Source organism: Podarcis muralis, chromosome 11, assembly GCF_964188315.1.
Source record: "Podarcis muralis chromosome 11, rPodMur119.hap1.1, whole genome shotgun sequence".
Taxonomy (NCBI): domain Eukaryota; kingdom Metazoa; phylum Chordata; class Lepidosauria; order Squamata; family Lacertidae; genus Podarcis; species Podarcis muralis.
In genome coordinates this window covers 41,051,564-41,076,090 of record NC_135665.1, presented here as the reverse complement: position 1 = coordinate 41,076,090, position 24,527 = coordinate 41,051,564, and the positions used below count along the sequence as shown (strand labels likewise).

The 24,527-nt window shown below is 40.0% G+C and overlaps 1 protein-coding gene across 3 annotated transcripts in view; it reads left to right on the top strand.

Moving 5' to 3' along the window:
* Positions 1-15,278, top strand: part of RGS7BP (regulator of G protein signaling 7 binding protein) — a 54,011-nt gene extending 38,733 nt beyond the window's left edge. For 2 of the 3 annotated variants that reach the window (XM_028748391.2, XM_028748393.2), the window contains exons 3-6: positions 2,832-2,962; positions 10,396-10,543; positions 10,937-11,007; positions 14,249-15,278. In XM_028748391.2, the coding sequence (XP_028604224.2) occupies positions 2,832-2,962; positions 10,396-10,543; positions 10,937-11,007; positions 14,249-14,346 (448 nt within the window). In that variant the 3' untranslated portion in view covers positions 14,347-15,278. Of the gene's footprint in view, positions 1-2,831; positions 2,963-10,395; positions 10,544-10,835; positions 11,008-14,248 lie in introns of those variants that run through there. The other variant, XM_028748392.2, reaches the window with a different exon arrangement.
* Positions 15,279-24,527: the final 9,249 nt, after the last annotated feature.

The window sequence follows — 24,527 nt, the reverse complement described above, 5'->3', positions numbered from 1 at the left end:
AGATCCTTCCAGCCCTAGAAATGAATATGTGCAAATGAGCATTCAGATTTTGGCTACTTGAGGGTGGCTACATCAGGATATTGGAGCCAAACATATTAGCCCCATGGCTTCTATTGTCATCTGGACTTCTGGTAACTTAACTAGGGAACCCTAGCTTGGAAATGGCATCAGCCACATCTGAGACCATTTGTAAGTGATGTTTCTAAAAATCTTAAGCAATAATAAAACTCCGGCTCACTCTGAAACACTATATTTCAAACCTAATTGGAATTACCCTGTGTCACATGGGAACAGACACATGAGTGAATTCTTAACACTGTATTATCTGGCTTGGTGCTTGTGAAGGGTGGATCTTTTACACACACAAAAGATAGTGATTTAGCCTCTTATTTGCTCTCAGGATCTTCTCAAACACCTGTGATTTTGATACACACTTGTTTAATGTTCAGAGCTTTGCTGCATACTTACTGTTTTGATTGTTTTTTATCACATTTCTTCATCTAGAAAAGTAACACAAAAGCATTAGAGCTCCACTTTATATGGGATATAACATTGCTGTCAGTGATAGACATCTTTAGAGAAGATCAAACCTATCCATTCTTAAGGAAATCAGCCCTGTGTGCTCACTGGAAGGACAGATCGTGAAGCTGAGGCTCCAATACTTTGGCCACCTCATGAGAAGAGAAGACTCCCTGGAAAAGACCCTGATGTTGGGAAAGATGGAGGGCACAAGGAGAAGGGGACGACAGAGGATGAGATGGTTGGACAGTGTTCTCGAAGCTACCAGCATGAGTTTGGCCAAACTGCGGGAGGCAGTGGAAGACAGGAGTGCCTGGCGTGCTCTGGTCCATGGGGTCATGAAGAGTCGGACACGACTAAACAACAACAACAAATTGGTCATAGAAAAAAATCTACTAAGCATTACAGTACTTATGATTGCTGTTGCTAGTAATTACTGTAGTGTCTTGTCACAGTGACAGTCAGATGTACAAATCAATACACTGTAAAAAAAAGGTCATTCATATGAGGTATAATAAATGATGACTGGTGGAAATCTTTTGAAGCCTTTTTTTAAAAAAAAAAAAAAACAGGAAATATTCTGTGCCATAAGTTCATTAGTAACAATAAATAAACACCAAGTTTGATCATTTCAGCTTATTATTATTATACTAAACACAAGAAAAATTAGATCACTCTAGGTAAAGGTAAAGGGACCCCTGACCATTAGGTCCAGTCGTGGCCGACTCTGGGGTTGCGGCGCTCATCTCGCTTTATTGGCCGAGGGAGCCGGAGGTAAGCAATGTGGTGCCCTCCAGATGTTTTGTTGGACTCCCATCATCCCTGACCATTGACCATAATGGATACGGGTAATGGGACTTGTAGTCCAACAACATCTGAAGGTCACCACGTTCGCTACCCTTGCTCCATGGAATTTCCCAGTGCAAACTGAAAATTATTGAAAACATTTACAGAAAAAGTGTATTTCCCTAGGCCTTAATTTTTCAACATTTCTCATAAATTCCTAGTATTTTATAAAATATATTCTGTACCTATCATTCTTTTTGGGTAAAAGGCCCCAGCACTTTTAAAAGAGAAAACAAAAGGCCTGCCTCTCTTGACCTCATGGTCCACTCTAACTGCAAACTTGGCATAAGAACACCTCTGAGAGGACTCTGCTGGCATTAAAAAGAGAGTTCTGAAACATTGTGCAAGGAATGAATTTTTACAACCACCAGGGATGCTGAAGAACATCTTTGTACAAGTTATACTCCGAACAGGATATTTTGCCCTCATGAGTGTGATTTCAGAAGAAATCAATGAAGATAACAGCCATGCATTTGAGAACGGAAGTCAGCTGTAATCTAAGAAGAAGGGTTACAAAAATAGCACATTAACAGGGCATTGCAGCATTAGAGCAGCGAGTCAGCATCTGATCGTGTCTCTAGGGTTGTTGGTTGGAGTAAAAGGGTGAGAGGGTAGAGCCAAAGGAGAAATTGTGATCTTTAAAATCAGTAATTACTCTGAACTTGTGTGGCATCTGCTGCTATAAATAGTGTTTAATCCAAGGCTGGAATTAGTTTTGACAGGAATCAGAAATTATAGTACTTAAGTTAAATCTTTCCCCTTTTTAGTCCAGTTTTTATCTTTGTGCGGTACTGCATGCAGTTTGAAAACATTTTAAGGTGCTGTATTTGACCAGGTTAAATAAAACATCAGGGGAAATGACATTTTATTCACCCATTTGTTTTGCAAGTCCCTCAGAATTCATTGCTCACCCAGGGGTGATTGACTCTTTTTAGACTTAGGGACAGAACTTAATCTTGTGGGGAAATTCGCACCATGCCTCCTCTTCTCTCCTCTCCCCCCCCCCCATCCCCCGTATGCTTTTTTCGTGGTATACTTAGGGCTACAAGCTGAGCTGGTCCTGTCTGCAATTTTTATTTCAGATCAGCATTACAAAATTATTGGTATGTTTTAAACAGATTATATATATGTATATAGTTTAAATTCTATCTGTGTTTAATTGTATTTCAATGATGGATTGCTCCACGTTTTAGCAGTTCTTGTATTTATCTGTAAGCCACCTTGAGTCCCGCCAGAGAAAAAGGCGAAGTATAAATACATAAATAATAATAAGAACCATAATAATATTATCATCATCTGTATTGTTAAATCATACACCTTAAAATATGTCTATAGAATTACAAGGTTTGTATATAATTCTTCAAAAATAGACCATTTTTTAAAAAACTCTAGAATGTCTAAACTGTGGAGACAGATAAATTATGGAAATAACATTTTCTGTTTGGTTTTTTTATATATTGTTGCAGCCCAGAAGATGGTGAGATTCATCCTGAGATCTGTAGACTATATATTCAGTTGCAGTGTTGCTTAGAAATGTATACGACAGAGATGCTAAAATCCATATGCCTACTAGGATCACTTCAGCTTCATCGAAAAGGTATTCACCTACATCATAAATGCTCTTGATCTTGCTTCATTCACTTCACTTGTCATTGGCTATGTGTTAAACAGGACTTTTGCCATGCAGCTTCATCTATTATTCTCCAACCAGCCTGCCCAAGGGATGTTAGAACGCTTTTATGCCTCATTCTGGACGACTGTGTCCGCACCAAAATGCATCTAGAATTCTTGAAATCTTAGCCTACACTGTTGATTTCAGTGGAATATGCACATGGATTAGTTGCTTCCATTGAAATAGAAAGAATCAATGTATTGATCATAACCATAAGTCATTACAAGATGAAATTTAGATAAGTAGCAAAAAAAGTTATAATAAAAACTATCTTCCATCTTTATTAAATATTTGTTTGTTTGTTACATTTAGATCCTACCTTTCATCCAAAAGCTCAAGGTCATGATCACCCCACCCTCTCATCCTATTCCTTCTTCCTTATCTCCTCCATACGCATAGTTAAAATTTATAGTTTTGCAGGGATTTAGACCCCAAAATCCCATATCCAAGAACAACACTATTTCCATTGGCCCGTAATCATTAAAAGAGATGCAATGGCTTCCTTTTAGAACTGTAGTTCCTCTTTGGTTTTTCCACCTAAATAGACCTCGGGTGAACTGATTGGGAACCTATGGTCCTCTTGTTGTATTCCAGCTCCCATCAGCTCCAGCACACATGGCCAGTGCTTAGGAATGATAGGGGTTGTTTTCTCTGGATTGTTGTTTGCCTTGATTTATAGCTAAAGGGTGGGTTTTCCCTAGGAAAAGAGTGGGGCAAGGGGGAACCTCTCATGCCCATGCTTTTTAGGCATGGGACAATCATGCCTATGGATGAGCCCTAATCCCCCTAGTCCAGAGGTTCTCAACCTGTGGGTCCCCAGATGTTGTTGGACTACAACTCCCATCATCCCTGAGCTCTGGCCTTGATAGCTAGGGATGGTGGGAGTTGTAGTCCAACAACATCTGGGGACCCACAGGTTGAGAACCGCTGCGGCCTAGTCCCTTCGTCCTCTTCAATTCTTTCATACTTATCAGTGGGCTGCACACTGAGCTTGCGTATGTCTATCTGGCATAGATTGTGGTATGTTACAACATATCTAGCAGGTTGCATTTCATCAATATATTTCACAGCTGCTGCCTCTTCTATGCCTAGCACTACTGCTTTTGGTGTAGCTCTGAATGTGTGGCCATATACCCAAACTGGCTCTGGGTACAGTTTTCCAAGGGAAAGTCTACTGAGCTAGCCTAGTTGATGCGTGTTAGCTTTTTCATGGAAGTTTTCCTGAGAACCAGTAAGGGCTGAGCAAATGTTAGCATTTGTGAATAAGTATAAGCCAAGTCTGGTCTCTGCTGGAGGAGGGGAGGGGGGAAGACTGTACTTATAGGTGTTTAGCAAAAAGCAGGCTGTCCTTTTCAGCACTTTTGCTAACTTCATCTTCCTCATGGGTATAGAACAACTCTGCAGAATCAAAGCCTGGGGCTCTTTGTTGCTTTTTATATCTTTTGTAAAGTTCAGCTAGTTACCCAAGTTCAGACTACTCCTGGAGGGAGCTGACCTACAGGAGGAAAAGTAGGCTGCTTGTATAGTGGAAAAAACCTCAAGAACAAAAATAGCTTCTCCACAGAAATACATCGAGCTCTTTCTAATCCAGATGTGCCCTTCTCTTGCAAACACGATGCTTTCCTCCCACACACTAATTGGGCAGAAGACAACGTTAGCATGCCTTGTGCTGGGCACATCTACTGTGGAGCCATATAAGAAATGCATCTCTGCTCATCTGTTCCCTGTTAATTCATGCCAGTAAACAATACTAGGAAATGTGGGGACGTACTTTCCATCAATAGGACCTGTTCTTGCAGCTGTCGTTATTTATAAAGCACATTTATATAAGCGGTGAATGCTTTTAATGCACAAATGCTGTTGGGTTTTTATAATACTTTCACAATAAGCCCTCATATCTGTAGTAGCTTGCTGCTCTAAATGCCCAGTCATAATTTGGGGAGCTGTTGCAGTGTAATGTGAGTTGGGAAGCCCCATCTGGTTCAAATATTTACTTCAACCATGAACTTGCCAAGTAGCTTTAGGCAAGGCCGCGTTTCCTCAGCTTTCTTCTACCCTCTCCCCAATCTGTAGCATGGCAACAAAGATATATTTTACAGCATTGTTGTCAGGATTACTAAGGATACATTTGAAGTGTTTGGCACAGTCAGGAAAAGTGTTACATAACTGCAAATTTTATTAGAAAATATTCATAGGGAACAAAGGAAGGTAACCTACACCAGGTCAGGTGGTTTTTCCTTTTAGCCCAGCGCAGTTACGCTGAAAAGTATCCAAAATGACATACCCAGACAGTGCTTAACTGCATCCACCCCTGACTTTCAGTTAACTATAGTCTCCAAGTAGGAATAGAGGTGAGTGGTCTTTATTTGGAAACTGTGGTGCAAATTGATCTCCTCAGGCTTCATCTGTTCATCACCTGGGCCCATGTGAAAGAGGCCCTCACCACTCAAATTAGATTTACTGGCTAACATTGTGCAGTTGCAATAATAATAATAATAGTTTTATTTATACCCCGCCCAGCCCAGAGTTTCCCCAGCCACTCTGGGCAGCTCCCAATCGAGTGTTAAAAACAATACAACATTAAATATTAAAAACTTCCCTAAACAGGTCAGCCTTCAGATGTCTTTTAAAAATGAGGTGGTGGCCAAGTAAATTTTCTTCACTACTGTTGCCACCACAGAGCAGACCCTAAAGTGGTTTCTAACTAAAGCTGGAATGAAATATTTTGTCTAGCTTTTTCCAGTATTTTTAAGGGGTAAAGCAAAACACCCCTTTCAGTGTTGATTCAGTCTTTTTGGAGCAGGTAAAATTATTTCATAGGGAAGTCTCACCCTTCAAATAACAGGTAGCTGAGGGTGGTTCCTTTCCCTTTTAGCTGTTTCAAGGTGCAGTTTGATTGACCATCCAGTAGTATCCATGGGGACAGAACATCCCTGGGAATGATGCAACATTATGATGTAGCATTGCTGTCAGGAACATTCTTGTGGAAAAAAGATGGCTTCCCCCATGGACATCTAATCAGGGCGATTGAATCCTAATAAAGCACAGCTACAGGGTTTTATATTTTCAGGAATTCTTCCTTGCTCCCTTTTAGGCAGCAACTTAATATATGGAAAGTTTTTTTTAAGTTGAAATATGGCTAGGAAAAGTTGTTATTCAAATATTTTTTCACTTAGGCTAAATATTTCTATAACTAATCTAATTTTTAAGTAAGTTGCTGAGTTCAACACAGATGCGATTGCAGAAGTGTCGAGTGCATCTATTGGATGGTGCATGTAAAATCTCAAGTCCAAACCCGCCCTCCAGCCTGCCATTTTATCTACAGTACTTCTTTTTAGAGCTGAGCACTTTCCTCACTAAAATTAGCCGTGAAGCATGGAGAGAGACCCTTAGAATTGTCAAAACAGCCGGAACAACTCTTAAGGAACCGCTTTTTTCACCCACTGCTATTCACAGGCTATGTACTCTTCTTTTCTTCATTATTTTTTTTATTGCAAACATAGCACGAGAAGTAGGTGAGGAAAGAAACAAAGTAAACTCCCACTAACAATAAAATAATCCATTGAGAAAGATCAAAATAATCTCAGCAATCCTAATTTAAATACACTAATAAAAACAGTCCATATGTTCTAATATGAATTCAAGCGAGATTGACGGTTATAGACGTTGAAATGTAGAAAGGGCAGTAAGAACTTCAAACCACTGAGTAATGGATGGTGGGTGTTGTCCTTTCAGCCTTGAACTATAAGTCTCTTTGCAGTCATAAAAACTCACAGGATCCACTTTGGTTATACCCTTACACTCCAGTGCTAAGCACACTAATTTTGGTTATTTATTTTATTTCAACTACATCTAAAACTATTTTATTTCCATGTATGAATTTGTTGTATCTATATATCACCTTTCTGCCAAGACATCAAGGTGATTTACATATTTTAAAAGACCAAAGCAAGCATGTCATAAGAGTTTACTCAGATCCTTTAAGTGACCCTTTTAGGAGCTGACAGCAGGCCTCAAATATTTATTATCTACTTTTATTTCTCAAAGGAAACCAACAGCAGGCAGGGGGGTGGGGATCAGATCAGTGGAACAATGTCAGAACAGTCAATGTAACCGCGGTTTGAACAATAAATTAAAAAGTAATTCCACAGTTATACCAAATGAACATCAAAACTGTGCCACAGATTCAAAATGCCTATGAAAATTCAGGATGACATGCATTAAATGGCAATTCAGTTCAGGAGTAACATAGTTTAAAATCCAAAAACATAGCCTCCTCTCAGTGGGGCTATTTCGTTGTACCAAGGGTAATGCCAGTACACACATCCAGTAAAAATAGTAACCTGTCTTGCAAAGCCTAAAATGGATTGGGCTATTGTCAGGAATACAGCCCAGAATTGGAGGAGGAGTGCACAGAAACCTAGGCAATGCTACCAATTATCAAAATACAGTATAATTTCATTTCTTCAAGAGCTGTCAGTCATGGGACACATTCACAGATGCTCTGCAGTGATACAGTTACCAAGGTATTTGCTCTGTCTAACTAGATGGCCAGTCTAGTAGCACAGAGAGATGTATGAAGTGGGTGCCTATTTTATTATTATTATTATTATTATTATTATTATTATTATTATTATTATTATTATTATTATTATTAAATCCGAAGGTCTCAGCTTACCAATGTAAGCTTCATATGCTGTTTGGGGTGCTGCAGAGGTCTTTAACCAAAGGTGGCTCTGGGCCCAAATTTCCTATATGGTGCTTAATCTGTTGCTACTTGACTAGTGAACTGATGTGTTGAATGCAAATATCTTTGGAATTGCAAGGGGTTCTCTCAATACGTGACCTAAGGTCATAATCTCTGACCTCTAGAGGGCAAATGGGCATAGCTGTCCTGAAACCTTGCGCTCTTCTTCCAAGGGCTGCTCTCAGTAAACAATGTCCTGCTTATCTGTTCAGCAAGCTGTTTTTTTCTCTGTGGCATTCTCACACTCTAAGCATTTCGTAATTCATCTCATCCCTACAATAAATTCTTAATCACAATGTAATTGATTACATTAACAATAATAATATTATAAAGGTATATGAATATTTGCAAAATCTATAGCCACATTTGGCAAAATAATATCTGACTTACTGCGTTGTGGGACAGCATTGTCTAGATAAGTCCTTAGGCATGTCTTCCACAATCCTTGAAAAAACTGGTTGGCCTAACAGTTAGATACAAGTCTGACATCCTGAAACCTCTTCCCTGTGTGTGCTTCATAAAAAGAAGCAGAGAGAAGACTAATGTGAAAATTAATCCTAACCATCAACAGGTGAACCAATGACCAGGAAAATCTTGAGAACTGTCTGGCAGCTTCTTGTTAGCCATGCCTCATGACAAATTTGGGAATTTACAAGGTGTTGGCCTTCTGTGCACAGATGCCACTTCAGAGTTACCCTTTTGTCTGGGGCTGAGCTGCTGCACTGGAAAATGTGGAACGACTGCCTGGAGGCAATTAAGTGCTTCTCATGTGGAAATTGCTGAATGCCAGAGTTTATTACTTTGTCCTCATTGTGAGTGTGCAACTAGCACTTGTGCTGTCTAAAAGAATTCATTATTTTGCAACAGTGCACTCAGTTGTCTCTTATATTCAAACAAAATTTTGATTTAATTCAATTAGAAGAGATCCTGAGCAAGGAACCCTCTAAACTATTAAAGACTCCCTTTTGCTTTATTTTTTACATTTGTGTAGCTGGCCCATCACTTTCCACCTTACCCCTTTGACTCAGACCACTTATGTTAGCCTGAGTGAGTTACCTTGTGTGTTAAATGAATTATTTCCAAAGCATGGCATTTTACCTAAACGAGGCCAAAAAAATCAATGTGAGACATGCTCTAAGGAATTCATATAATCAAACAGGTAGTTTAAAAAACGAAACATCTGTGACTCTGCTACAGTGCTTCCCTGATGGAAATTCAAAATGATATCGAAATGGTGCACTAAGGACACTCCAAAATAAAACCAGTGCTACACGGCATTTGCTAGACCCAGTTCAGAAACCTCCCAAACTGAAACTCATTGCACATTTGTTGTTTAGCATTTTGTGTGCAACATATAGCGAAACATCTTAGAACATAAACGTTTTTGATAGTTAATATTTTAACTTTCCAGGGTTAAAATATTAAACTAGGGTGTGTTTCTTGCCTAATTTTGAGCTAAGTAAGCATAAAAGGAATAAATTGGTTAAATAATGTGTTCTGGTTCCCTCACTCTTAATTTCAAAATGTACAAGTGCTATAAGAAACAAAAATTAAGTTGGAAGGGAGATCTTTAGATGTGCTGAGGAGGAGATGTTGAAATGTACTCACCAGTTTTCATAGAGAGAAATGTGGACCCTGAAAATGACTTTCAATGTTGTGGTGACTAAAATTGGTGTAGATGTTGCCTGATGCTCCAGGTTTATTCTGCACTGCTGTGTTTTATTTAATTATTGTTTTTTATGTACTATATTTTATTGTATTTATATTATGTTGGAAACTACCCCAGGTTCACTGTGTGATGAATGGCAGTCTAGAAATCATATATATACATAGAAAGAGATTTCATAGCAGAAATATCAATAATGACTCAAAAAGTTTGTAGACTGCTGTACAGCAATTGCATTTAATTATGTCTGACAGACAAATTAGTTAAGGAGATCATTACAAAATGCTTTGTGATAAGAATGGGGCTGCATGAGGGAAGAGGCATCATTGACAAATAATTTCATGCTATAAATAGAGTTCATAAACAAAGATAGCCTTGGAAATGTGTGCATAACAATAGGTGGTGGAACCATAGAAACAAGAGGAGTGGCTGAAGAGAAGCTGGACTTCTTTAGGAGGAGTAACAGAATAGAAATTTAATAAATAAGAAATAATAATAAAGTTGCCAGGAGGTATCAGGCTGCGTACCTCACTAGTTCAGGGAAGTTTTTAATATGTAACGCTATACTGTTTTTAACACTTGATTGGGAGCCACCCAGAGTGGCTGGGGAAACTCAGCCAGATGGGCGGGGTATAAATAATAAATTATTGTTGTTGTTGTTGTTGTTGTTGTTGTTGTTGTTCACTTTCCTTTACTTAATAGAAGGGGAATGAACTCTGCTGAATATGTAAACCCATGCAAAATTTCATTATTTATATAGGTCACACAGAATTGAACTTTCCATAGAACAGAATTTTTATTTATTTACCTTATTTCATTAGTTCATAGAATACATAGCACTCAAGTCCAGCAATTATTTCAAGAATGAGAGATGCTGGGTGTGGGGAAATGTGGTTATGAGGTTTTTTGTAATTATAATTCGTTTTGTTTTTAACCATTTGAAAGGGATAGAGACTTGTGCAGCACCCAAGATCATAGACAGTAAAATAGAGGAGAGTTCAGAAGTCCCTATTTTAGAAGACACATCATCTTCACCAACAGACATCCAACAACATTTATGGCAGGTTTCCACGGATATTGAAAATACTGAAAGGTATGTGTTCTATTTATTATTCCTAATTTGATCCCATTAAACACTGGCATGTGTGGAAGTAGACCTTTGTCTCCACATCCCTTCATGGAACTTCACAAAAAGCTTGCTGGAATAAAAATTGCCTCTGAATGAGCAGCCATACTCCTTCTTAATGGAAGAACATACTTGAATAAAATTGGAGACTTACAGTGGTCTTTTTTATTATAACTCCATCACTTGTCCATTAGACATTTGCAAAAATTATTCAGTCCAACATTCTGATTTTTATTTTATTTTTATCCTTTTTGTTCAGACGTAGTACTATTCTTGGAATCCTGAAAAGCAGAAGTAGCTTTTATCTAAGCTTAAGCAATGTCTGTTCTATTTGAACAGTTCTGTGCTTCATTTCTACAGGGATATGAGAGAAATGAAAAACCTTTTAAGCAAACTCAGGGAGACTATGCCTTTGCCACTGAAAAATCAAGGTAAGCCTTTCTTTTCTGCATCTGATAATTGGATAGTTAAGTGATCAGACTTGGTGTCTTCTGGTAACATTAAATAAACTCCTAATATTCTAAATAGAGAAAAGGTTTGACAATGTAACATTCCTCTAAATTATTAAACATTTTTTGATAGAAGTGTGGCTTAGCTTCTTAGCCTTTACCCAGTTGAAATAAAGTTTGTGCTCATATACATCCCTTTATTCTTACCTCTTTCTTTCCATTCATACTTTCCCTCTATGGTCTCCCTACTGTTGAAATTTAAATTGAATGCCAAGGAAGATTGGAAAATGTTTGTGGATTATTTAAAAACTCAGTGTAAACATGTTAAGATGCAAATAGGATTTGACTGAGAGCAGCAGTGGAAACGACAGTGGGATTTTGTTGTCGTTGCTTGTTCGTTTTTGTTTTTTTGTAGAAGCAAAGGCATGGAGTAACTATAATATGCAGCACAAACTGAAATTTTGGGGGAACCATGGAGGGAGAGAGGGAAAGTCCTAGGTTGACTGATTTATTGTAAAACCCAAAATGTTGTTTATTATTTATTTTAAATATATATCTATAAATAAAATTAATAAACCGCCCTGAAACCTCCGCCTATATGGCGGTATAAATTCAATAAATAAATGAAAAATTGAAAAAGAAAAAGGGCAAGGTTTAGGTTTGCAAAGTTAGAAGAAACTGTGGTGTGACTTGAGGGAGCAAGGCAAGCTGAAGGGCAAGAATGTTTCTGTACCTATGGGAGAAGCAGAAGCCTCTTGGAATACTGATGCTTTGAACTTCTCCATAGCAGGTTCAGGTTGTATATATGGGTAAATAAAGCACGCCAAAATAAAAAAGAAGTTTAAATTGCATGCTTCTCAAACCTGCTATTTTTCTCTCTCATGTTAGTTTGTAAACTTGGTGGCACTATATGAATAATATTGTTAGTGACGTCGCAGTCAGACCTTGCCTGGTACCCATAGGTCAGAACATACAACTCTGGTCTTATGTCTCAATTCAAAGTGGTAGTTTTGGTCTCTAAAATCCTAATGGGCCTGGGTTAGCTTAGCGACTGCTTCTCCTGTATAGATGATGGTTGGATTTATTTTCGTTTCATGTATTTGTAAGCTTCTTTGGGTACAAAAGTAAAAGTATGGGGTAGAAATAAATAATTATTAACTAGGTAATCATTAGCAACTTAAGGAATTAAGAGCTGGACAATGCTAAATTATGAAGGGGCATAATGTTCAACTAGCTGTGCCTAGAGGAGTTACTTCTCTACTAAAACATGGAAAATAAATTCAAATAATCCTGTGGAGTTTAAATGGAGGTTGCCAACAAAACTCACATTTTGTTGTTCAGTATGATAGCCCTCATTGCTATTTGCCACTCAGTGATTAGATTTAATTTCCCATTCATCTGGGTCCTTTTTCACACCTTTAAAATGAATTTAAGCACTGGTTTCAGAATAAATTTGAAGATTTTCCCTCCCCGAGCCAATTTCAAGTTATACATTTTCCTTCATGGAGGAATACTTGCAGTGAGCTGTTGAAGATCATGTATGTGCAGGGCTTGCCCAAGACATTTCAGTTCCAGAGGCAAAACCCCTAAACAGTGTTCCTGTCTCCCGCCATTTAGCAGTGGTTAAGAACATAAGAGCCTGCTGGATCAGGCCAATGGCCCATCTAATCTAGCATCCTGTTATTACAGTAGTCAACCAGTTACCTATGCGATGCCCAGAAGCAGGATCTAAATGCAATAGGGCTTTCCCTACCTGTGATTCCTAGAGACATAACGCCTCCAACCATGGAGCAGGAACACAGCCATCATGGCTAGTAGGTATTGAGAGCCTTATCCTCCGTGAATTTATCATATCCTCTTTTAAAAGCTATTCAAGTTAGTGGCCATCACTGCCTCTTATGGAAGTGAATTCCATAGTTTCACCGGGTGTTGCTTAAAAGACATACAGTCATACCTCGGAAGTCGAACACCAGTGTGGTGTAGTGGTTAAAAGTGGTAGTCTCGTAATCTGGGGAACCGGGTTTACGCCTCTGCTCCTCCACATGCAGCTGCTGGGTGACCTTGGGTTTGTCACACTTCTTTGAAGTCTCTCAGCCTCACTCACCTCACAGAGTGTTTGTTGGGGAGGAAAGGAAAGGAGAATGTTAGCCGCTTTGAGACTCTTTAGGGGAGTGATAAAGCGGGATATCAAATCAAAACTCTTCTTCTTCGGCTCCCGAACGCCGCAAACCCGGAAGTGAGTGTTCCGGTTTGCGAACGTTCTTTGGAACCCAAACATCTGTTGTGGCTTCCAATTGGCTGCAGTAGCTTCCGTTCTGCTTCCAAGGTACCACTGTATTTTCTTTTGTCCTGAATCGTCCAATGTTCCGCTTCATGTGGTGTATCTGAGTTTTATCATTGTAAGAGAGGAAGAATTTTTTTTTATTACAGTTCAGCAGGAGGTTCTCCATGCAGAGCCATTAGAATTCCTGCATAGCTTCCATTCTTTTCAATGAAACTTGTGCAGGAGAACTTCACAGAGGATTGAGCCTCATGATTTCTATCTGTTTGAATCCCACCCTACCAGTCCTACTGGCAACCAGGATCCATCATTTGAAGCAGCTGCTTCACCTTACCTCATTGTAAAGTAAAGCAGTGGTTATGGTAACTCAGAAGCCCACATTTACTTGGTGCGGTGACCCATCAGTTTATTGTCACATGAATTTTGGACTTTACATCTTCAGCAGTTGTTGGTTCCATGCATTTTAACTACAGGTTTGCCTGTTTTATGACTGTAACTTGAGGCATTCAAGCCAAAATTTACATAACCCCCCTATTAGTATGGAATTTGATGAAAGATGCCATGTGCTGGTGCATTAGAGGCGAGCTGTAATAGGCACTCAAAACAACTTCCAGTATAAATGTCTCACCAGATCTGCCGCAGCTATCAGAGCAGTTCCCAAGTGCTAAGACGTAAGACTCAAGCTTTTCTGATATTTGGTTACAAGTGTCAACGTGATGTTATAATAAGCCAACAAATAAAAAAGTGCTAAGAGGTATTCATCATGCCATTTCATCATGAAAAACAATTATCTAGGGTTTCTTTACAAAGCCCACCACTGCCTTGCAGATCGTAATCCACAGGCTGCAAAACTCTGAAGTAACACACAGAAAATGTGTCCTTCAGAATATATGCTTTGCTGCTGCTCAGCTTAATTCTATCTTTCGTTTTTTTAAATCGCAGATGACAGCAGCCTCCTAAACTTGACTTCAACTCCTTATCCATTAGTGCGAAGACGGAAGCGGAGGTTCTTCGGATTGTGCTGTCTTGTCTCGAGCTAGATGATCCAGTACAGAAATGCACAGATGACCACAGCCAATACAATTTGACCTTTAGCGGGATAAACCTTAATGCTCTAAGTGGTAGTGTGTGTTTTCTACACAACTAATTATTTCTTCCCTCCTTTTCAAGAGTTTTACAATTTGTTGCTGATGAGAACCAAATCAGGAAAGCGATTTAACATTATGAAGAATATTTTTAACTTTTTTTAATGGCATACTGCATGCCTGATTTAAACCATTCTATGATTAGATGCAAATATTATAATTATGAAATAAAACATTCAGATTTTTTTATTTCGTGTACAAACCACCACAGCCAATTGTGTACAGTACAATAGTAGGACTGTAGCTCTTGCTAGTATGATGTTAAACTATTTGAACATATTCTATTAAGCAATCCTAATCCATAGAAAACTATTTAGAACAGCAAAACTGTGCTTAAGTTCTAAAAAGCTAAAATAAAAAGAGCCAATATCATAAGAGAACTTGCACAAACTCTCCTATTGCTTTTTATGCTCTCATTCATATTTAGTCTTCCACTCTATATCTCAACTTATACAAGAGCTTCATAATACAATATCTTAATTTCTATTACACAAGCAACATAACATCGATATGTTGATCCTGTAAATATGAGATAGTTATATCTACATATGTACAATGCATAGAAATAGCTAAATTACTTTTTAAACCCCCCACAGATGTATCTATTTCAGCTTGGGAAGAAAGGCTAAAAATTTAAAAGATGGTGTAGGAAACTAAAATCCACAGTTGTAAAGCAAATTATCCTATTTTGTCTCCATTAAAGGTTGAAGCATGGTGTCTGAACATCAATTTAGTGTTACTGCTTTTAGGGCATGCCAGAAGTAGCTCTAACTGTAAAATATTAAACATTTTACATTGTTAATAAATATTTTTTAGTTAAACTAAAACATGTCTTTTGGGTAATAATTTTACGGCTAAATACCATGTATGGTTGCCTCTACCCATCTTGGCTGCAATTTGAATCATTGGTCTCATTCACATGTAATACTAAACCATGGCTTACCACTATGGCACAAGTTAGAATGAGTCTGACCAAAGCCTCAGACTTCCAAATTCCATGTTCCCATGGGGTAAGGATTTCTGCCATATTTACTTTCAGTTTCCATAAATCCTGCCCTATTGTTATGTACAAACTGGGGTGTGTTTGTGGTCTAAAATAAACTCTTGTAAGTTTCAAAAGCAGCAAATTCAACCCATGGATTATGAAGCTGGTTTCTCAGTTTGTTTAAAAAGACCATCTCTGGAGCATGAATAAACCAGGACTGATAGAAACTGAAAATAAGTGTGGCAGAAGTCCTTCTCCTGGCCAAGATGGAGGAGGTGGGAGTGTTGTAGCTCATGCATTAAGTAGTGCGAAACCATGTTTCCATGTTATCTGCAAATCCGCACACGGTCTGGCCTGTACTTGAGATCCCTGCATTGCAGAAGGTTGGACTAGATGACCCTCTGAGACCCTTCCAAGTCTACAATTCTGTGGTTCAATGACCTGGTTACCTTGCTCTTCCACTTCATCTGTGCAAAACAGTAGAATGGAAGGTGCAATTTGTAGCAAATGTGTGCTTAGAGGTGGACTGCTTAGAGGCTGACCACGGGTCAGCAACATTTTTTGAGGCCGGTCTGGTCCATTCCCTAGCAGACCTCTTGGTGGGCCGGAGTGTGTGCTCCCATGCATGTGCTCAAGCTATTTCTGGTGCTCTTCCAGGTCGGAAAAGCGCCAGAAATAGTGTGCGCACATGTGCACAGGCGCTCCTCCGTCCCAGAAGTGCACCAGAAGTAGCGTGACACACACGTACAGGCGCTCTGGGTGAGGAGCACCTGTGCGCATATGCTATTTCCAGTGCTCTTCTGACCTGGAAGTCAGTCCCTGCAGTGAGAAAAAAATGGTGCCATGAAAAAAAAGCACAGAATCCCCAGGCTGATCCACAGTACGGCCATGGGCCGGTTCCAGGAAGGTCATGGGCCAGAACTGGCCCATGGGCCTTAGGTTGCCGTCCTCTGGCTTAATCCATCTGCCTGCCACTTTCCCGCTGCAGTTCTACTTCTTCATAAATGTAGCAAGAATGTCTCTTAAGTAATTGCTGAGGAAGATGTTTAAAGGACAAAAGCAGCATTCAAGGAGGAACTTTCAGCAAAGCTTTCTTGCCTTCTACATTGTGAATTGCCCCCTTCTTCCTTGGCTTTGAAGCTGAAATATTGATAGCCAGGTTCCCAGACTTGAGCTTGTTTCTGAACACCTAGTTTAAGCTAGTGAAAGGGATACATAATGCCATATTGTATTATTTTATCTGTTTCTTGGAGTTTTAGGCACCAATCCAATTGCTTAAGGTGGAGCAAAAATAACAGACCAATATATCAAATGCTACCACCAAGTAGCAAAAAAGTGGACTGAAGTGTAAATGATGTCCAAATCTTTACTTCAAATGTTGCTTGCAAATTACTGCACAGACTCTAGGGGAAAAAATAATCAGACTAATATATCAAATGCTACCACCAAGTAGCAAAAAAGTGGACTAAAGTGTAAATGATGTCCAAATCTTTGCTTCAAATGTTGCTTCAAATGTTGCTTGCAAATTACTGCACAGACTCTAGGGGGGGAAATAATCTAAAAAATAATGTTGATTCTCACTACACCGTCAAGGCAAATCTATGTACTTCTCAGAGGATTGGATTATTAGTCTGGTGATGCCTTCTACCCAAAGAGGGAAACTTCCTCCTAATGAACAGCAAAGTGAGAGTTGTTTATCAACACTCAGCACAACAATGTGTGGAACAGAGCTTGTATATTGTTTAACAGCACAATTGTATGCCTGTTTACTCAGAAATAAGGCCCACTGTATTCAGTTGAGCTTGCTTCCCTAGTATTATTTTATCTTTCTTATCCAGAGTGGATTACAAATGGAAACAAATCTAGATGCATCCTACAGGTACTACTAAAACAAAGCAAAACAGATGATTCTGACCATCTCAACACTGGCACTAAATTAGTCCACCCAAATCCTTGGTAAATAACCAGGTCTTCAGCTTGTGCAAAAAAGTTAAAAGAGTAGTGTCAGCCATATTTCAGAGGGGAGTGAGTTTCAAAGCTGGGTGCTACCACCAAGTAGCAAAAAAGTGGACTACAGTATGAATGATATCCCAATCTTCACTTCAAATGTTGCTTGCAAATGACTGCACAATCCCTGGGGGGGGGGGAATGAGAGGGTGCAAGATGACCATGTCCTTTTTACACTTACTGGCCACCTCATGAGAAGAGAAGACTCCCTGGAAAAGACCCTGATTGATGTTGGGAAAGATTGAGGGCACAAGGAGAAGGGGACGACAGAGGATGAGATGGTTGGACAGTGTTCTTGAAGCTACCAGCCTGAGTTTGACCAAACTGTGGGAGGCAGTGGAAGACAGGAGTGCCTGGCGTGCTCTGGTCCATGGGGTCATGAAGAGTCTGAGACAACTAAATGACTAAATAACAACAAGACAGAGATGAGGGTTATAGCAGCTTGGTTCACAATTACCACTGTTTGAATGGCAGTTTTCCCTCCCGTGTCAAAGCAACTTGGAGGGGGGGGCGATGTCCATCAAGACTGGGTTAACCCCTTTCTCCCTGCACACTGAAGTCCAGAGCCTTACCACCCGCACCCCCCATTTGTTCATACAATGCTGAACAACATGTTTCATATAACATGCAATTTGGCCCTTAGGTAATTTTTCTACCTAAAAACGCGTATAATAAAAGGGCAGTCCTTTTTGCCTCGAGTATTGCAAAAATTACTATACTAGCTGGGGGGGAAATGTTATTGTACATCAGTGAATTGAATGCACATTTTTATTGTGCAGGCAGAAAATAGAATTGACACATGACAGAAGAATATATTAGTAGAAGGGAATCTAGTTTTTTATGTTGAATGAATGGATCTCAATATGAATTCTGAAGAGCAGAAATGACTCAGAAGGCAGATGGGATGAGAAAGTTCCTGCAATACAGTATAGGAAATGAATTTAATTTTAAAATTGTCCTCTCTTTCAAGAAAAATCTCCAAAACAGAATAGTTTTAACGTCATTTTTCTGTATTCTGCACCAAAAAAGGTAATTACACTATAATAGAAACAGAGAACATAAGACTTTAACTAAAAATCATCCTGCATTATAACTCAATTTAATCTTTACCTTTTATTTCCTTTATTCTAGTCAGATGAGAAAGGATGCCAAATCCCAAGTTTTTAAGTACAATATATTTTATTGGAGGATACTAGTTATGTGCTTTTGAGTTGAATGTAGGTTATTCATAAGATATAAATTTTCAGAACAAAAGCAGTATGATAGATTCTTCATAATTTGGGATTTGGCATCCTTTCTCATCTGACTAGAATAAAGGAAATAAAAGGTAAAGATTAAATTGAGTTATAATGCAGGATGATTCAAGAAATAATTCTCAATGGCTTTTAAAAGTGTATCTAGTGCAAGAATTGCCAATACATTGACACATTGCAAATTTTAATAGAGTGCTGTGGTGACTGTCCCCTCTAGCTGCCTCCCTAGATAGAAAGAAAAAAATACATTTTATTAACTTTTCCATAGAGTTGGGATAAAAGATATAAAACTAAAATTAAAGCTAATCCTTTTGAATGTGCATGATTTTACCCAGTATTCCCCCAAAATCATCAGCAAATTAAAGCTTACAGTGGAAGATCATACAGTAAAAATCACAGATCTGATACTAGCACAAAACCAATGGTTCAAGGCACAGATTCTCATGATTTTTACACAGGATGATAAAAACATAAATCACAGAACATATCTGTGGACATAGAAGCAACCTATCGTTTGATGGTGCTTTGTGGGAGCTTTCAAGTGGGACGCCACAGGGTTTTGCCCTGAGTCCAGTACTTCCAGTATTTTTATTAATGGTTTTTAAGTTATAGAGTGGAGGAAATCTGTAAAAGAATAAGTTTGCAGATTGCACAAAATTGGTTTTGATACACAACACCAGAAGGCGGGAATGACATTCAAAATGGCCTTGATAAAATGGGAAACTGGGTTGAAATGAAATATTAAAATAAACGGGGGCGGCGGGGAATAGCAAAGTTCTGTATTGAGGCTATATGAAAGAATGCACACAGGTATATGGGTGAAGTGTAGTACGTGTGAAGTTTGGCTCCTATGGAAACAGGCAGGCGGTGGTGCACCTGTTGAATTTCTGCCGTCTCTTTGCGAACCGCAATACGGAGCACGTGCAGAGAGAGATTGCAATGAGGAATCAGCCCAGGGGGAAGGCGAATCCTCGCCGGCCTTCTTCTCGCCACCGCCATGAGCAACAGCCTCAGGGGTTTGCGCGGGCTTCTTCGCCCTCAGCCGCTCCTCCATGGAGGCCTTCGCCTGCCCCATGAGACGACCAGATATGCTGCTCTACTGCTGCGGCGAAACGGGCAACTGACCAGTCCCGTTCCCTGAGGCGCCTCCGGTAAAGGGGAAGAAGGGAACGCGGAGGAAACGCCGGGCGGGACCCGGGAAGAGGCCGGGGCTGTTGCCGGAGGGGAAAGCAGGGACCGAAGGGACGTTAACAGGGAGCCCCTGGCGGGGGGAGCTGCGAGGGAAAGTGTGGGGCGACGGAGGACAGAGGGGTTTAAAGGGGGGGGGGCTAGGCGAAATCATGGAGGATATAGCTAGCCGTGGCCTAGTAGCCCTGAGGGCGAGGCTTTGAATGCCCATGGCGGGAAACCGAGGGAGGAGAAGAGGGCTCTTGGGTCCGGTTGGTCCCGCTTGCGGGTTTTCCTCAGGCATCTAAATGACCCTAGATGGGCCATTGGCCTGATCCAGCGGGGTTGTCTTACGAGAGAGAAGCAGAGATCTCTCTTCTAGTCAGCGCCTTTTTTTGGCCTGGCCTCTTTAGGCCTGGATGGAGCTGGTAATGCCAAGTTTGCAGGTTCAAGCCTCGTATGGGACAGCTGTGCCTATTCCTCCATTTCAGGACTAGATGGCCCCCAGGGTCATGGACGTAGCCAGGATTTTTGTTGGGGGGGGGGGGCAGAACCAGGTTTGTATTGATTTAGATTGATGGGGGGGGGGGGGCTGTCTTGGCTACACCCAGCAGTGGAGCTAGCCGCCCTGGCACCCAGAGTGGCGCACATTCCATGCACCTGAGGGCAGGGCGATCCTCTCGGCAGCAGTTGAGCCCAGGGGGTGTGATCCGGCGCGGCGGCGATCCGCCCAGGGTTTTTTGTCACACCCCCCCCCGGGATGACATCCAGGGCGAACCGCCCCCACCGCCCCGTCTTCCTATGCCCCTGGCTACACCCATGCTCTGGGTCCCTCTCGTTTGTGATTTCTTCCCTAAATAATAATAATAATAATAATATTGTTATTATTTATACCCTGCCCATCTGGCTGGGTTTCCCCAGCCACTCTGGGCGGCTTCCAACAAAATATTAAAATACAGTGTTCTGTTAAACATTAAAAGCTTCCTGAAACTGGGCTGCCTTCAGATGTCTTCTTAAAGTCTGGTAGTTGTTCTTCTCTTTGACATCTGGTGGGGGGTGCCACTACCGAGAAGGCCCTATGCCTGGTTCCCTGTAACTTGGCTTCTCACAGTGAGGGAACCTCCAGAAAGCCCTCGGCACTGAACTACAGCAGGTTACTGCACATAATTATACAGACCATGAAATCCAGTTTAAAGGCATTATAAACAGGTGGTCAAGAAGCAGAGCAGAATCAGATAAAGCAGCTGGCAAGGAAGTGGGGTGAAGTCTTTCCCCCGGTGGGTGAGATTTATTAATGCTTTCCAGGAGGGGGGTTCGTGCTTTTGTTCTTCGATTGAATTCAATTGAATAGGACTGTTAACCTAGTCCTCTCCTAGCAGCATACAGTGATTTAGGGAGCAATGCCAACTCCGAACGGTAGTGAGGTGGAATAAATTCGCAGAGCCACCACTTCAGGGTAGAAGACGGTGGTGGGGACACTGAAAATGTCATCTGTTGCTGTGCTTACTCCAGGCTAGTACAGTAAACCCACAACTTACGTGGGGGTTACATTCAGGGGATATCGCCTAAAGTCAAAATTGTGTATAGTCCTGTACAATAGCAGGCAGGATTGGCCAAAGTCTTTTTTCCAGACTTCTAACCTCTTTCCAATGTTTTGTTTTATTTTTTGCCAGGTGCAAAAAGCTGAATGTGCACAAGTTAAATGCACACAAGTTGCAAGTGTACTGTATAGCAGAGGCTTGGATTGGGGCCACCACAATAACTGGATACGCTCCAGAAAATCCTTAGCTTGTCCTTCCTCCTGTATGCACTGTGTGGGGCAAGAGGGAGCATAGCTTCTTCCATCACAGTGTAGTAGTGGTTAATTATAGAGTTACATATTGTCTCTCATTATTATGGGTTGGCGATAGGACTGTTTAGCTTGCTCATGTGGTTATTTTCATTGTGGTTATTTTCATTTTCCTATCCAGTTGTGTTAATAGCCTCTTGTTCTGGGCTTACAAAATGAGTAGCACTGTCAGTGGCGTAGCGTGGGTTGTCAGCACCCGGGGCAAGGCAAGTAATTTGCATCCCCTAACCTGTGGATTTGCGCCCCCTAACCCGTAGATTTGCGCACCCTAACCCTAACCCCCAGATGTTGTGCCCGGTGCGGCCGGGCCCCCCTGCACCCCCCACGCTACGCCACTGAGCACTGTCTTATATTAAATAAGAAATTAACAATTGGTAAGCCTGTGTTATGAGGCAGTTTCTGATGTTTCTGTGCAGTTGTGCAATGGGAGAGCATGTGATGTCTGAAGTGGGAAAAGGGTTTTTTTTTTTGTGAATTGCTGAGAGGTTTTTACAGGTAAGCAGCATACCAATTCTGTTAAAGAAACTTTACAATATGAGGATCAATGAGAGTGATGCAAGAAAGGGGGATTTCACTAGAAGCAGGAAGTATGTACAGAAAAAAATAAGTCTAAGAAAGACTTTTAATGAGAAAATTGGTTTTGTAGGAGGACAAAATATAATGAAATATGAAATAATTTATGGATTATGTTATTTTCACAAAAACATACTTTGTGAAAATAAACAACTGAAGCCAAAATGTTTATTTTATTTAGGATTTTAAAATTTTGAGCTGCCTGGAGACAGAGTGGAATATAACTGCAATAAATATTATCATATCATATTTGGGTCACATTGTTCCTTTAGGACATTCCTGTTTTGGAAGTGCAGAAACAGCTTATAGACTGCAAATTGAGGAAATGCTCACTATGTGTCATAAGACAGTAGGACATTGGTAGCTAATTTTATTAAATAGAGTATCTAATGGTGTGAAAAAATATTTTATATTGATTCCACAACATTTAATGTCACTGTATAGTCAGTATTTGTGCTTCTTTCTGTCATTTAACATAAATATAAATTATTATTCTTTTGTATTTCAGTATAGGAGCATTGGTTGAACTCTGGATTGCTGCGCTGGTTTGCCTTGCCTTCATCATTAATGTCTTTGTGTTTTTGTTTTTGTTACTTTTTGCAAAGCCAAGGAGATTAGATACTGGTCTAAAAATGCAACATCTGTAGATTCTTTCTGCTCAAGAATGTAGGCATTGAGCCCTCTTGACGTTACAAAGAACTTCTAACAGTTCCATAATTATAAAGGACACAGAATGTTTAGTTGGAGTGAAAATTAATTATAACTTGCAGAAGTGTATGTGACTGTTTTCTTAAAGACAGAACATTTCACACTGCTTATTTTTACTTGTAGTCTTATACAAACACAGAATGCTGTTTTCTCATGTTTAACTCAGAAAGCATTTGTGCTAGACAAGATGGAACAATATTTGTGTGGCCAAACTCTTGTAACAAAAGCTTTATAATACTTATATAGCACTTTAGAGCTTTTGTTGCATCTCACATACATTATCCTCCTTACAACAATCCTGCAAAATAGACTGGCATTTATTTTTATCCTACCCTTTCTCCAATGAGCTCCTTCCTCTTTTCACACTAAACCAGTAGGTGAGGTTCACTGTATGTGACTGGCTCAAGGTCATCCACTAAGCTTCATGACCAAGTATGGATTTGAACCAATTTTCATAGTCCAGCCACTACTTCCACATCATGGAAAATTGCTGAGTATGAACTATAAAAGCACACCTCAGGCCACCTAGTTTATTAATGGTTGAGGTACAGTCTGAACCAGAACTTTCTGGCTCATAGCTCACACTACAACTGCTAGAGGCATGAAATGTTAAATAAAAAATACATTCTGCTCCCACAGAAACAATTTCTTTTTCTTGGCCTTCTCCTCACTTTTAGACTTAAGCCATTAATCTTTCTTAGTTGGTAGAAAATACAAAGGCAATAATAATGCATCAAATGGCTTTGGCAGATACAGTGCAGAAAAAGGACATCTTATCCTAGCATATGTCAGAAAACAGAACAAAAGATTAGGAACTAAACAATGCATTTTAAACATGTCAAAATCAAATATATTAGTTAAGCCAAGATTAGGCCCAGTATAATTTTCTAAGCTTTCAGTACGTCTTCTTTCACTGGCTTCAAATATATCATGCACGTTCACTCCTTTTGAAGCAGAATCGATATCTTAAATGCACTCTTAAATCCTAGTTCAGCCCTCCAAGAACAAAGCAGCCTTCCCCTGGGCCTCCCCTTCCTCATCTGGCATGGCTGCAAGTAGGTGTTTGGAAGCCTGTTTCCATTTTCTAACTGTGGTTTGTGATGTTTTCAGAATCCAGATTAATTGCAGTCAGTCTTAAATCTGGCTGCATATGTAACATACAATTAAAGCTCGTTCAAAGCACATTATTTTTCCCAAAGCATCCTGGGAACAGTAGTTTTTTTTTAGGCTGCTTGAAGCAGTAGCTCTTCAAGCAATAAGAGCACCCAGGCTTCTTTGTAGGAAATAATGTGCTTAAAATGTATGGTGTCTGTGCAGCCCATGATTAATGGAAACTGTTGTGTATTGATTCGATACATGATGTCCAATCACAGAACATTTCAGGATTTGTACCTCTGCCATTGGCTCTTGAACTCTGAGTCGTGATTTGCAGCTTGGAAGTTTAGACAGCCAGTCACGTTGGGCGTGGGAGTGGCCCAGGCTTACAGTTGCTTTGCCCCTGTTTCCCAGTTATGTAGTTCAATAAAGGTTCTTG